This window comes from Pangasianodon hypophthalmus, chromosome 7, assembly GCF_027358585.1.
Source record: "Pangasianodon hypophthalmus isolate fPanHyp1 chromosome 7, fPanHyp1.pri, whole genome shotgun sequence".
NCBI classification, from domain to species: domain Eukaryota; kingdom Metazoa; phylum Chordata; class Actinopteri; order Siluriformes; family Pangasiidae; genus Pangasianodon; species Pangasianodon hypophthalmus.
In genome coordinates, this window is record NC_069716.1 from 10,110,746 (window position 1) to 10,123,158 (window position 12,413).

General features: G+C 39.4%; 1 protein-coding gene across 1 annotated transcript; it reads right to left on the bottom strand.

Annotated features, from left to right (window-relative positions):
* Positions 1-3,634: 3,634 nt before the first annotated feature.
* On the bottom strand, positions 3,635-9,074 carry rhogd (ras homolog gene family, member Gd). Its single transcript, XM_026940606.3, has 2 exons — positions 8,968-9,074; positions 3,635-6,960 (listed from the first exon to the last, which is right to left on the bottom strand). Exon 2 carries the CDS (start codon positions 6,929-6,931, stop codon positions 6,356-6,358), a length of 576 nt encoding a protein of 191 aa, XP_026796407.1. The 5' UTR covers positions 6,932-6,960; positions 8,968-9,074; the 3' UTR covers positions 3,635-6,355.
* Positions 9,075-12,413: the final 3,339 nt, after the last annotated feature.

Genomic DNA, 12,413 nt, shown 5'->3' on the forward strand with positions numbered 1-12,413 from the left:
GCTGAAGGTCTTGGCATGCATGTGCACACACACACACACACACACACAAGAGCATATCTAGGTGTTAGATACTGCTCCTGGAGGTTAGAAATAGAAATAGATCTTGTCTAGTTTATTTTCATTTTCATTAAAAAAATGAACATGTACCTCAAAACTTTATCCAAATGAAGGACATTTTCAAAGCTCAAAATCTGACAAGAGCTGCGATGAAGTTGCTGTTCTTATGCAGACAGGCAGAGGATGCTACTGAGCATGTGCAGGGTAAGCGTCACCACTGTAGCTTGTTGCTGATTGGAACAATTGTCAATGTTTCAAGTGACCCTGATTACAACGAACCATACTTTCCCCTACATCCGTCTGAGAGAGGAAGAAGCTCAGTACTGCATGTCAGTGCTGTCATCTTGGCAAGAGTCTGAGACACCACAAAGGCCATCTTACAGAGCATTTCTTCCTGGAGGAACCTGGTCCATATTGCAATATATAACTATTAGCAATGTGTCAGTAATTAAATATGTGATATTAATTATGAAATTCCCCAATATTAAACAGTCATGTGGATCATTTAAAAATGTCAGGAGCAGAATTGATGTGGCTGTAGCCAAGTTTCTTTTGTTAATTATTAGTTAAGGTTGTTTCCTAAAATGTCTCTAGACTATGTTATTTCCTTTCAACAAGTACAATGTGACATTATGGTAAAAACAACTGTCTCATTGGGCAAAAGGTTTTGGTTTCATGTCCTAATACAGCATGTGGCAGTGGTAGCTCAGTGGTTAAAACTTTGGTCTACTAGTCAGAAGGTCAGGAGTTCAAACCCCAGCACTCCCAAACTGTCACTGTTGGGCCTTGAGTAAGACCCTCAACTGCTCAGATGTATAAGTCAGATAAATGTAAATTGCTGTAGATATGGGTATCTGCCAAAATGCTGTAAATGTCATGATACCAAAATATCAACTTTATTCATACCCTATTAAGAAGGTCTGCTGTAATGATACTGTAGTATAAGAGGAATAAAACACTTGAGGGCATGCTGCTTTAGGAAAAAGATCAACAATGGAGTTGGCTAATGTGACCCTACATGTAGCAGAGTTACTGTTACCACCCGAAGTTGATTATTTGTCTTATAACAGCACATCCCATAGTGTTTTGTTCCTCATATAATCAGTATCGAGGCTAGAAATCGAACACTGGGTCTGAGTAAAACAGGGTAGGTGAGGGTTTGAAAAGAAACCTCAAATGCCACCAGTCCCTCAAAAGAACGTAAAAGATTGCAGAAAGTAGCCAATGAGTCAAAAGGCTATCTCTCAAGAGGTTTCTTCTTTTGCTAAGCCTACTTGTGCCCTAATTCACACCTACTACTGTTCACCACATACGTAGTGTTAGACATAGTTAGTATGTGTTAGATAGTACTGTCATCACAAATGCCTTACGGTAACACACACACACACAGCTGATAAAAAACACACATTTCACTCTGCATATAGTTTATACACACATGAACACAACAAAAGGGCTGTTGCAGGCCAATGAATTAAATTTCAAATGTAAGAGAACATCTAACCAATGCAATTAGAACAAAATATTGTTTCAGGAGAAACAGCCAAATCACAGGAATTGTTTTAGCTAATGTTTCTTTTAAATCGACTGATCAATCTGTGGTTGTAGTGATGTTTAAAGGAAAGAGAGGATTTCACTATTTTTTAACAGAAGAAATAACCAGAATAGCCCGCTGCCTCATCAGATTTTTATGACATCAATTCATTCACACACACAACTACAGCAAAAGCCTCAGACTTTGACTCATAAAACAGAAACCAGACCTACTGTAATTCCTTACTGAAGATAACATGGAAAGTGCAAAGTCATCCTTTTGCTAAGCGTTTTTATTAGTTAAATGACTTGGTTTTTTTGCGCTGCATCGTGCAATCCTCAATGAACTCTCAGATGAGTCTGATCTGCACTCTGACAGCATGTCCCAGTGTTATCAGAATCTCAAATACGTTTCACGTGATTATATCCTCTGATTACAGTGTAGGAGTGGCAGGTGGAAAGGGCATGGCGTGGCATCTGATGCAGAGGCGGCGAACTCTTTATGGAACTAGCATGCTACGTGGCTTTCACATCGCACAGAAAGTTTACACCAGCTGCTGAGCAACATCAGTGTGGATTCTTAGAGTAGCAGGTCTGAGCGAGCAAGAAAAGGTTTTTGTGAATAATGTGAACAATATCCCTAGCTGCAAGAGCATTTTCTTTGGGAGGGCCAGGCCCACCTGTAGCTTCGCCACTGCTTATAATGCAGCAATTTGGCAATGACTACATTGTTGTTCCTCTTTCAGCTACTCCCGTTAGGGGTCGCCACAGCCAATCACTGGTCCTGGTATTTGATTTGGCACAATTTATACTCCGGATGCCCTTCCTGATGCAACCCTCCCCAATTTTTATCCTAGCTTGGGACCGGCACTGAGGGTGCACTGAGGGTCCTCCAGGGACCCCGATTTGGCAATGACTACAATTTACAATAAAAAAACCTTTTTTATTCATTAAAGAAGACACATCATACAATTTATCCATTTATAGTTACATTTAATATTGTGGAACGTCCACAAAACAACCTGCGTTATAACTCAGCCTCTTTTTTGTCTCTGTTGAAATTAAGACAGTAAAAAACTTTTTGGAGACTCCTTCAAAAAATCTTAACAAAACGTCTTCTTACAAAAAGCTTCACCATATCAACGATTAAACATTTTTAGTTGTTAAGTAACACCTTTTAAATCTGTTTTTATTAAACTTAGATTATGCCGTGTCTGCTATATATACGCTTGTGAATGAGTTGTTACCATAGAAACAATAAGGTATTAAAAAGCGTATTAATAAATTAATAAACCTCTGATTTGAATGACAGCCAGCACTATTATCAGAGCTGCTGTTATAGAAAATTCATTAAAGAATTCAACAGCATTGTGGTAGTACAGGAAACAATAAAAACATCTACAGCCTATATATATATATATATATAAAAAAACTTCTGCAATACGGTTCTGCAAAATGCACCACACCGTTTCAGTAATTTGGTTCCTTTTACAGCACACTAGTCAAACTTTTTTCTTTAAAGTATTTATTTCTTTACGTCACAAGCTTCAGAAGTCCAGAAGCTATCAGAAAATGATGTGATATCATGATCAGAAAATTTAAAATCAGCAATTCTTTTAATTTATTTCAGCATTTATTATTATTACATTATCGCTGCAGTTTCAATCACAGTAAAGTAAGTCAAGTACACAAGCTGGATTGCTTCCTTTAACCTGCAAGGCTGCGCCTACAGCGAGAATTCTGGCGAACTACAGTGAGGTGTTGATATTGTTGTGCTGCAGCAGCTGATGCACATCAGCACCTTTGATGTGGCTTTTTGCATGAGAGCAGCGGAAACCTGTTTAAATAACGACACAAGCTTATGCACTTATTCAAATCGACAAAAAAACATGCCACCCAGCTTACTGATCAGTTTTCTCTTTCTGGTTTTGTAGGCAATCATTTCCATTTGGACTCCTGAATATATAAAACTTTGCAGTTTTCCTGTGAGCTCTAGAGAAACAGCACACAGTGAAGTTGAATGGTAGGGGGAAAAAACACAATGAAGTGTAAATTATAGTTTTATTTAGCATAATTTAAAAATCATTACACTGTTAGTTCATTTATACAAATGTTTGTTATAAAAATGACAATTTTGACAAAAAAAAAAAAAAAAATCAAGTTCCCAGTGTATAAATGCAGTACCATACACCAAAGCAGGCAGACAGGAGGCAACGTGAGGCCCTGTCTGCTCAATTTCAACAGCGTTACAGCACGGGGGGAATGAAAGGAACAGTACACCAAACAGATGGCAATTCATTCTCACATTTATCCTTTTGCAGAGACTAATTAACGACACCAACACAGACTTGACGCATCCACAGTTTTCGGAGGGCTTTTCCTCACAGACAAAACCGGAAAACATTCAATGGATTTTGTGTAAATTCGGATTTTGTGGAATTTGTTTCAATAAAGATGAGAAAGAAGGCAAAAATAAGAAATGGCTTGTATGGTTATTACGCTTTGAAAGGAAAAAAAACCAAAAAAAACAATCAAGATAGAACAGGTCCGCTTTCTCAATGTGCTCTTAGTTTGATATCTTTGTATCCAAAGGCACTCTTTGGCTAAGTATTGTAGTCAAAAATCTAATTAAAAAAAAAAAAAAAAAAAAAAAGTATAAAATTAAAAGCTATTAGCATTTGAGAAGCCTGACTAACTCAGAGACACTGCAAGGAAGCCTTGATACGTAGAGAAATGTGCAACATTTTCAGCACACACACACAAAAAAAAAAAAAAGTACCACTTCACTTTTGAAACCACGCTACTGTTCAGCGATGTCAGTTTTTGCATCAGCCACAAACCAAGATGGCGATTACATGTGCAGGCACTGAAAAGTGACAAAGTTGCAACCACATGGCATTTATAACTGCTGCTGAGAAACAAAATGGAAAAAAAAAAAAACAGACTTACGTAATGCAATGTGTCAAAAATGTTCTAGCTAATTAAACCAGTTAAGCACCTAAGTTCTGAAGACAAATGAACTGAACCAGACATTCTGAATTATTTAACAAGTACAGATGACCAATCAGTGATTTTTATCAGTCTTTATGGCAGTGTCAGTGAAATACTTCCGAACCACTTGCATTCGTAGCCGTGTATTTCTTGTGCTAGGCATAAACTGATCCTAGGAGTTTCTATTGTGTTCTATTGTCTTTGCACAAGCTTAGCAGCAAGTGCTCGGCATCTGTTACAAGGATATGAAACTTAAACGTGAATACGAACTGAAATGTCATTTATGTTTTCAAAGCAACATCGTGATACCTGATGTGGCTAAAAGAATCATGTTAGCTGTGACTGCTTTTGAAAGTTCTAGAGACGTTAAATATTCGGAGACGTTCGTTTCTTTCCAAACTTAAGCGTGCGTGAAATGATTTTGCCGTGTGGGACTAACGCCTGTGGAAAGAAATACATGCTGTCATCAATACCTGCCAGGGCTAAGCACTGACTCACTGTGAAAAGCTGTGAAACGCAGTGATTAAGAATGAATCACTGAGGGTTAAGAATGAAGCAGCCACACACGCCTGGCACTAAACCTTCGAGTACAGAGGACAAACGCTCCATTTACTTTTATAGCTTCGTTTGTCTCTCTGTAGATAGCACTGCTCGCTTGTTCACAGGATTCAAGGAGTCAGTTCCAAAATGAATCAACTCTTCGAGTCGATTCTATTCAACTCGAAGCTTCAGGCGATTCACAGAAAAAGGCGGGATTTCGGATCGAATCCAGAAACGAGTCAGGCACTTGGAATTAAAACTGGTGAGGCAGCACTAGACGCAAAAGCGTCAATAAGGCGTTTGAGAGATATGAATTGTTATGTGTGACAGAGAAAAGACAACAAGGAGGTCTGGGTTTCAGGTGTACAAGGATCTGATAGCACTACAAGACAAGACATGTAAAAATCTTATACTGATCGTTATGTACTGTCATGTAGCCACTGTGTTAGGTTACAGGCTTTTGTTTCATCCACAGATGTAACGGTGTGACTGTCTGTATAAGGCATATACTTGTCAATATAAAGGCACACCATTCTAACACCTCATTTCACAGAAACAAAAAATAAAATTTAAAAAAAAAAAAAAAAAGAATAATGACATTTTGGGTAATAGTAAAATATAATGAATATCTAAAGAGGTTTTTGCAGGAAAGCTTTTCATTCTCAGGTGTTAAGCTCTCTATAGGTGTATAAATATTTCATATCATTCCTCACATTGTTTTTTTTTTTTTTCTATCAGGAGAGGATTTGAGCTAACCTGTTAGGCACAGAAAGGACAGATTACAAACTTCAGGCTGTAGAAAAGAATTACTTCTCTCCTCAGCCCCTGCTTGAGTAAACCATGCCATCATCCTCCACGGCTGGGTGAACATGGGTCAGACTGTTAATTTCGTTTCTGTATTGCTTTGTTTCATTATTAAAATATTGCCGTGTATCTTGCAATTCCATTCTGAACCATGAGGTAAGTGCGAGAGATATTGATAACCACATCGTTCCATGGAGACAAAGGAGGCCAAAAGGGAAAGTGGTTTTGAAATCAACGAGAGTTTCTTCAGTTCTAGTAAAGAGTGCATACTTTGGTGACTGTAGAAAAGAAAAAAAAAAATTCAGGGAGCCAAAAACAATACCTAGAGTGGTTAAAAACACGAGTGGGGAAGGAGAGATGGCTATCAACACCAGGATCATTCGTCTGACCTCTGAGCTCTCCAAGTCCGTTTCCATCAGTCTCCTAGGCCAAACTACAAGAGGACGCATTTTTTGGAATTCTTTTTGGTGACAGGATAGAGAACGGCACGCACGGCCTCAGCGAAAACTTCCCTGACGCCTTCTTGGAGCAGAGCGGAGCACTCCAAGTACTTCACGGCGTTGATCTGCTTAGCCAGCGCGGTGCCCTGCTGCTGTGTGGTGGGCGCCAGGTTCTGCTCCTTTAACTTCTTGACGGTCTCGGTGTCGTTGCGCAGATCGCGTTTGGTTCCCACGAGCAGCACGGGCACGCTGGGGCAGTGGTGCGACACCTCGGGGAACCACTTGTGCCGGACGTTGGCGTATGACGACGGGCTGCCGATGGAAAAGCAGATGATGAACACGTTGGTCTGAGGGTAGGAGAGCGTGCGCAGCCGGTCGTACTCCTCCTGACCTGCTGTGTCCCACAGGTTCAGGCTCACCGTGCGGCCATCGACGCTCATCTGCGCGCTGTAGTTGTCGAACACGGTGGGGATGTACTCCTCGGGGAAGGCGTTGGTGGTGTATGAGATGAGAAGGCACGTTTTCCCCACCGCTCCATCGCCAACAACGACGCACTTTATCGTCTGCATCCTTCTTTAGGCCACACAGGCAGGGACACCTACAATGCAGAAGACCCGAGTCAGTAAAAAAAAACAAAAAAAAAAACACTTATAATCTTTTTTTAAGGTTTGAATTTTGACCAGTATGCAACGTTCGTTTTCACATGAGAAAATAATGGGTGCGTCTCAATCAGCTCCCTAGTTCAGTAGTCAACACACTGATCAGGGAGGCGGCCATTTTAAGGGCTGTCTCAATTGTGCACTGGAATGTTCGCGCCCTAAAAAAATCCCACAATGCACCGCAAAAACCTGGGAGCATCGATGCTCATTATGTTCGTCATATTTTCTGAAACCTCTCAGAAACTCAGCCGATGTCAAGGAATGTTGCTGTAGCTCTCAAATGATTACTTACATTAGCGATTTTTAGCTTTATTCGACGTTCTATATTCGGTTTGTCGAGTCTAACGACTTTTTAAGTGTTTAATGATTTAAAACAAATCCACTAGCTAGCCTACGATCCTGCCTGAAGTACCACGATGGAAACATATTATATACACATATATAAACGATTAATCTAACAAACTTATATGAAATATATAATGTCAAAGATATCGGTCTTGTCTGTTGTTGATAAATATCAGTGGTGATGATTACAACGTCGGGAAATTCACAGAAACTGCGTCACCAGTCTCTCAATGTGTAGTGAGCCCAGGTCTTTACCAGCGCCCGAACCCGTGTATACAACGTACTCGTTCACAACCTAAGGGAACTAGTGAGTAGATTGAGACACACCCCTACGTACTGCAGAATAATCCACGCAGATCAGAGTGCCTCTGAGCAATATAGTGAACAAACTGAAGATGATTTTTACTGCAGTATCTACACCAGGAATCATTCAGCACCAGACATGTACTGCTTATTATAAAAATGCTCAATGTTTGGTGTCATTCTCACTTCTGATTATGCTTCTAATTCAAATGAATAATGTTTATCTGCCCTATTTTTATTCTAAGGCATGCTTTGATTTTGCCTGAAATTATTATTATTATTATTATTATTATTAATATTAATAATAATTATTTATCTTTTAAAGCCTAATCCAAACATGAAAGCTGGCTGAGAAGAATCAATACTTTACTGTAAATTAGATTTACTGTAAATTAGAGCTTAGCAAACATTAATATGGGATTAAGCACTTTTTATAGATTCTTAGGACTTCACCTAACGGGCATGGTTTTAAAAAAAACAAAGAGGTGAATAATTCATGAAAAACAACAATGCACTTGGATTGTTTTCATAGCCATAGGCGGAAGGAAGCTGAGGCAGCTAGCAGCTACTGTGGACTGTATCCAGGAAGCTAGGCTAGCTTTGAACCGGCTAATAGCAGCTACACAGCTAACCTGCTAACAACCAGCTAAACTGGATGAGTGGCTATGAAAAGGAGGGGGGAAAAAAGAAAAAACAATAACTACATACACCTAGAAGGCTGTAAAATACCACTCAAACTGCCGTTATCCATGTTTATACATCACTAATTCAGCTAGCCTGGGCCGGAGTTAGCTAACACGGCGTTAGCGCGGCTGCTAGCCCTACCCCGCTAATTCATTTCCTCTTTCCTTCCTTGCAATTCAAAGCTGTTTAGCTAGCTATTAATAACAACTACATGCATGTATATGTATATACATACATTTAAATATATATTTATAAGCACTATAAAAGAGATACATTATGGTCAGTGTAGCACATAACAGAGATTCGTCAAAAAAACCTGCGCACTTTTAGTTCACTTGAACTAACCTATTTCTAAAGCTGCTCAGAATAACAGGATTCAGCTTTTCCCCAGCTGCAGCTACATTAGCCGACTCTGGGTAGCTCTTTGGCTAATTACCCAGCTATTTTGGTTGTTTTTTTTTCCCCGAAATTTAAAGTTGATTGAAAACAAGGCCACAAGTTGTCTCCACAAATAAACAATCACTTTATTTAATAACCAGTACTCTATTGACCCTGTTAGAACCCCCATCAGATTGTTTTGTAGCTCCCAGAAAAGTTGAAATGAAATATCTCACCGCCTCAGAGATCCTCCCGCGCCCAGTTCTAGCGCCGCTCAAAACTGAAGCCAGGAACACAGAGACACGCACCAGAGCCAGCACTGCTCCTTCAGAATAAAAGTCCAATGTTGACATCAGTGTAGGACGCTAAGGTTCACTACGTTGTTGTGTTTTTTTTTTTTTTTAAGTTGTGTAGTAACCGGGACGGAGACCCTAAGGGGACATGGTGATGGAAGAAAATATGAGATGGGAGGGAAATTTGTATTTCAATGCTTTTGGGTTTGCTCGCATAACTTTTGCGTTCTCTTGCAAAGATATTTATAAAGATATAAAAATTGTGAGAGAACGCAAAGCGTCTCAGAGGAACACAAAAGTTTTGCGAGAGACTGCAAAAAAAAGGTTGCGAGAGAACGCAAAGCGTCTCAGGGGAACGCAAAAGTTTTGCGAGAAAACACAAAGCTTCTCTGGAGAACGCCTAAATTTTTGCGAGAGACTGCAAAAAAAAAAGTTGCAAGAGAATGCAAAGTTTCTCTGGAGAATGGCAAAATTTTGCGAGAGACTGCAAAAAAATTGCGAAACAACACAAAGTTTCTCAGGGGAACGCAAAAGCACTGAAATATAAATTTTCCTCTCATCTCATATTTTTTCCATTGCCATGTCCCCTTAGGGTCTCCGTAACTTTTCACAAATCCTGCATGGCATTGGACTGGGTGCTGACCCATCACAGGGCACAATCACACACACACACACACACACACTACAGACAATTTAGAGATGCCAATCAGCCTACAACGCATGGACCAGGGGGAGGAAACCAAAGTATTCGAAAGAAACCCCCGAAGCTCAGGGAGAACATGCAAAGTCCACACACACAGGGCGGTGGTGAACCCGCAACCGCAGAGGTGTGAGGCAAACATGCTCACCACTAAGCCACCGTGCCCTCACGTTTCTGTCCATATTGACCAAAATACTTACAGGTCACAAAAGGACCTAGGATTAATCATTACACTTCTACAACTGTATAATATAAAGTCAACACCACAGTAAGTGTGGTGAAAGGATGGTCAGTATGAGTATCATAGTCTTTATGATTACAGCAGCAGTTTTTATGGTCTTCTGTATCCAGCTGAGATTATCTATGACTACGCTATAACTCTACAATAATTATCGATAATAAATCTGCTTTCAGGGCCCAAACTAGGGTGGATTGTATATAGATTTTGTGTGTATAAGGTTTTCTTTTTTCAACATGCTACTTGTTGGCCTGCTGTGCTTTGAAAGTTGAGAGGAATGCATTGTGGGAGAGGAGTCATACAAATAAAGCAGTATAACAGCATGGCATTTAGACATATTCAATTGATGCTTTTATTCAAAATGACTAACAAGTGGGGCAAAATACAATACCAGTAGAGAGTAGTTAAAGGAGTAAGCTGATCAGAAACAAGTTCATAATAGCTGTAGGAAGAACAGAGAGAGAGCCACAGCTAAGCCAACACACCCTCACCTACATACACATTCAGGCAGAAAGAGCTACAACAGTGTGAGGCTGAACAAAAAGAAAAAAAAAGAAAGAAAGAAACCAGTTTGCTTTTTCTGTAGGGTTAAAAAAAAAGCTACACACACATTTACACAGGAAGAGTCAGAACTAAACATGAGAGTCTGAGCCTGAATAAGGAAACAAAAGAAACATCTAAAGGCCATAAAGCCTTACAATAGTTAACACTGATCTTGATGTTGTCAAATATAACTTTAATATAGCCATAGTAACTACCAAATATAAACCACTATTTAACAAGGAATCTCATTTATTTGGATATGAATTCATTTATTTGGATTTTAAAAAGTTTATTTCTTGCATTGGAATTTGTGCAAAAAACTTCTCCACTTCAGTTAAACTGGTCATTGCAAAAAAATACAGTACAACAAATTTACAGTTGTCCAGAGAGTCACAACACAATCACATTTACTATTTCAGATCCCTTTCAGCAGGATAAATGTTGGCTAGGCCAAATTTCCATCAATGATTTGCAAATCACCTAATTGTGAAATCGCTTTCAAAGCATTTGTTGATAAGCAGCTAACCCTTTAGCTAGTTACCAAGTCACATTAATGTTACATTAGGATATTTTAAAAATTGATATTATGTAGTAGCTAGCAGGATCTAGCTAATTTCAGTTAGCTCCAAACAAATTTAGATAGCTTAGCTCATTAGCCAAAATAGCCAACCATGCTAATGTAGTGCTAATGTGTTGTGACCTAATGTTACATTGCTGTAAGTTACAGATATAGAAAACTAGCTGTTATTTTAGCTGTTTTTGCTAGCTACTTTCATATGTCAAAGCCACACTGTAACCGGGGAGGTCAGAATCACTTGTAATCCAATGCAAGTCCAATTAAATTTGGCTGGATAAATTTGCTTTGTTACAGGGGTCATACATTTCTGATTTCATAGATGATGTAAATGTAACTATGCATTGTTGATCATTTGATTGAGTTTAGCAGCTGGAAATTATAATATTATCATAAAAGCAAGACCTGCCAGTCCTGAACAAGTGTTTTACTTCTACTGATACATTTATTACTGATACTTATCTAAAAATAACTATATCAATAGCCTAATAACAATAGATCAAACAAGAGATCCCTACAATTCATATGATAATGGATCAGCAATAAATAAAATACCTTTACCAATAAAACACCTTTACATCAGCATATTTACTCTGAATCTCTTAGAGTTGGGGGACAGCTCTCTTACTGTCCAGTAATTGATCTGCTTCAACATCTGCTAGGTCACAGACACAGCTGACAGGCTTCAAAATAGGTTTGACAATCACCATTAAAATGATTGTGACTCATTTAGGGTTGGTCATAGCAACTCAACTCACAGTACTGAAGGTGGTCTTTCACTCACTGGTCATCACAGAGTTATTTGTACCTCAGTATAAGGATTACATGGACAGTTATGTGGCAAGTTTCCAGCAGCCAGCTTCCATACTCAAGTTCAATTATGAGAGCCTTGCTTAATAAGTATGTCAAGACTGAAGGGCTGTTTTAGTATTAAGTGCAGATGTACTGACAACAGGCTAACAGCAGGGTACATGGCATGGGTTAAGATAAGGGGAAACATCATCAAGTGTGGCTGGCACAGTCCACACTGCCTGAAGCATACAAAATTAACCTATGTGGTTTGGGCCTGCAGCCAAAGAGGCTATAGAGAGAAGAGCCCAGGCTTTTGAATCACAAAGCCATCAGAACAACACAAGCAAGCCAAGCAGCTGTACCCGAGCACCCCGATCCATACTGTGTGTTGGACCCCACCCCCCACGCCAAACTCCAGTTCCACCATTGGACCCCTACCTTCTCTGGGCTTGAGGCCTTATCAATTTCAACTCTTGCATAGACCCCACCATTCAGAAAAAGAGATGCCACAAATCCAGGGAGTCAGATGCAAGTGCAGAAGT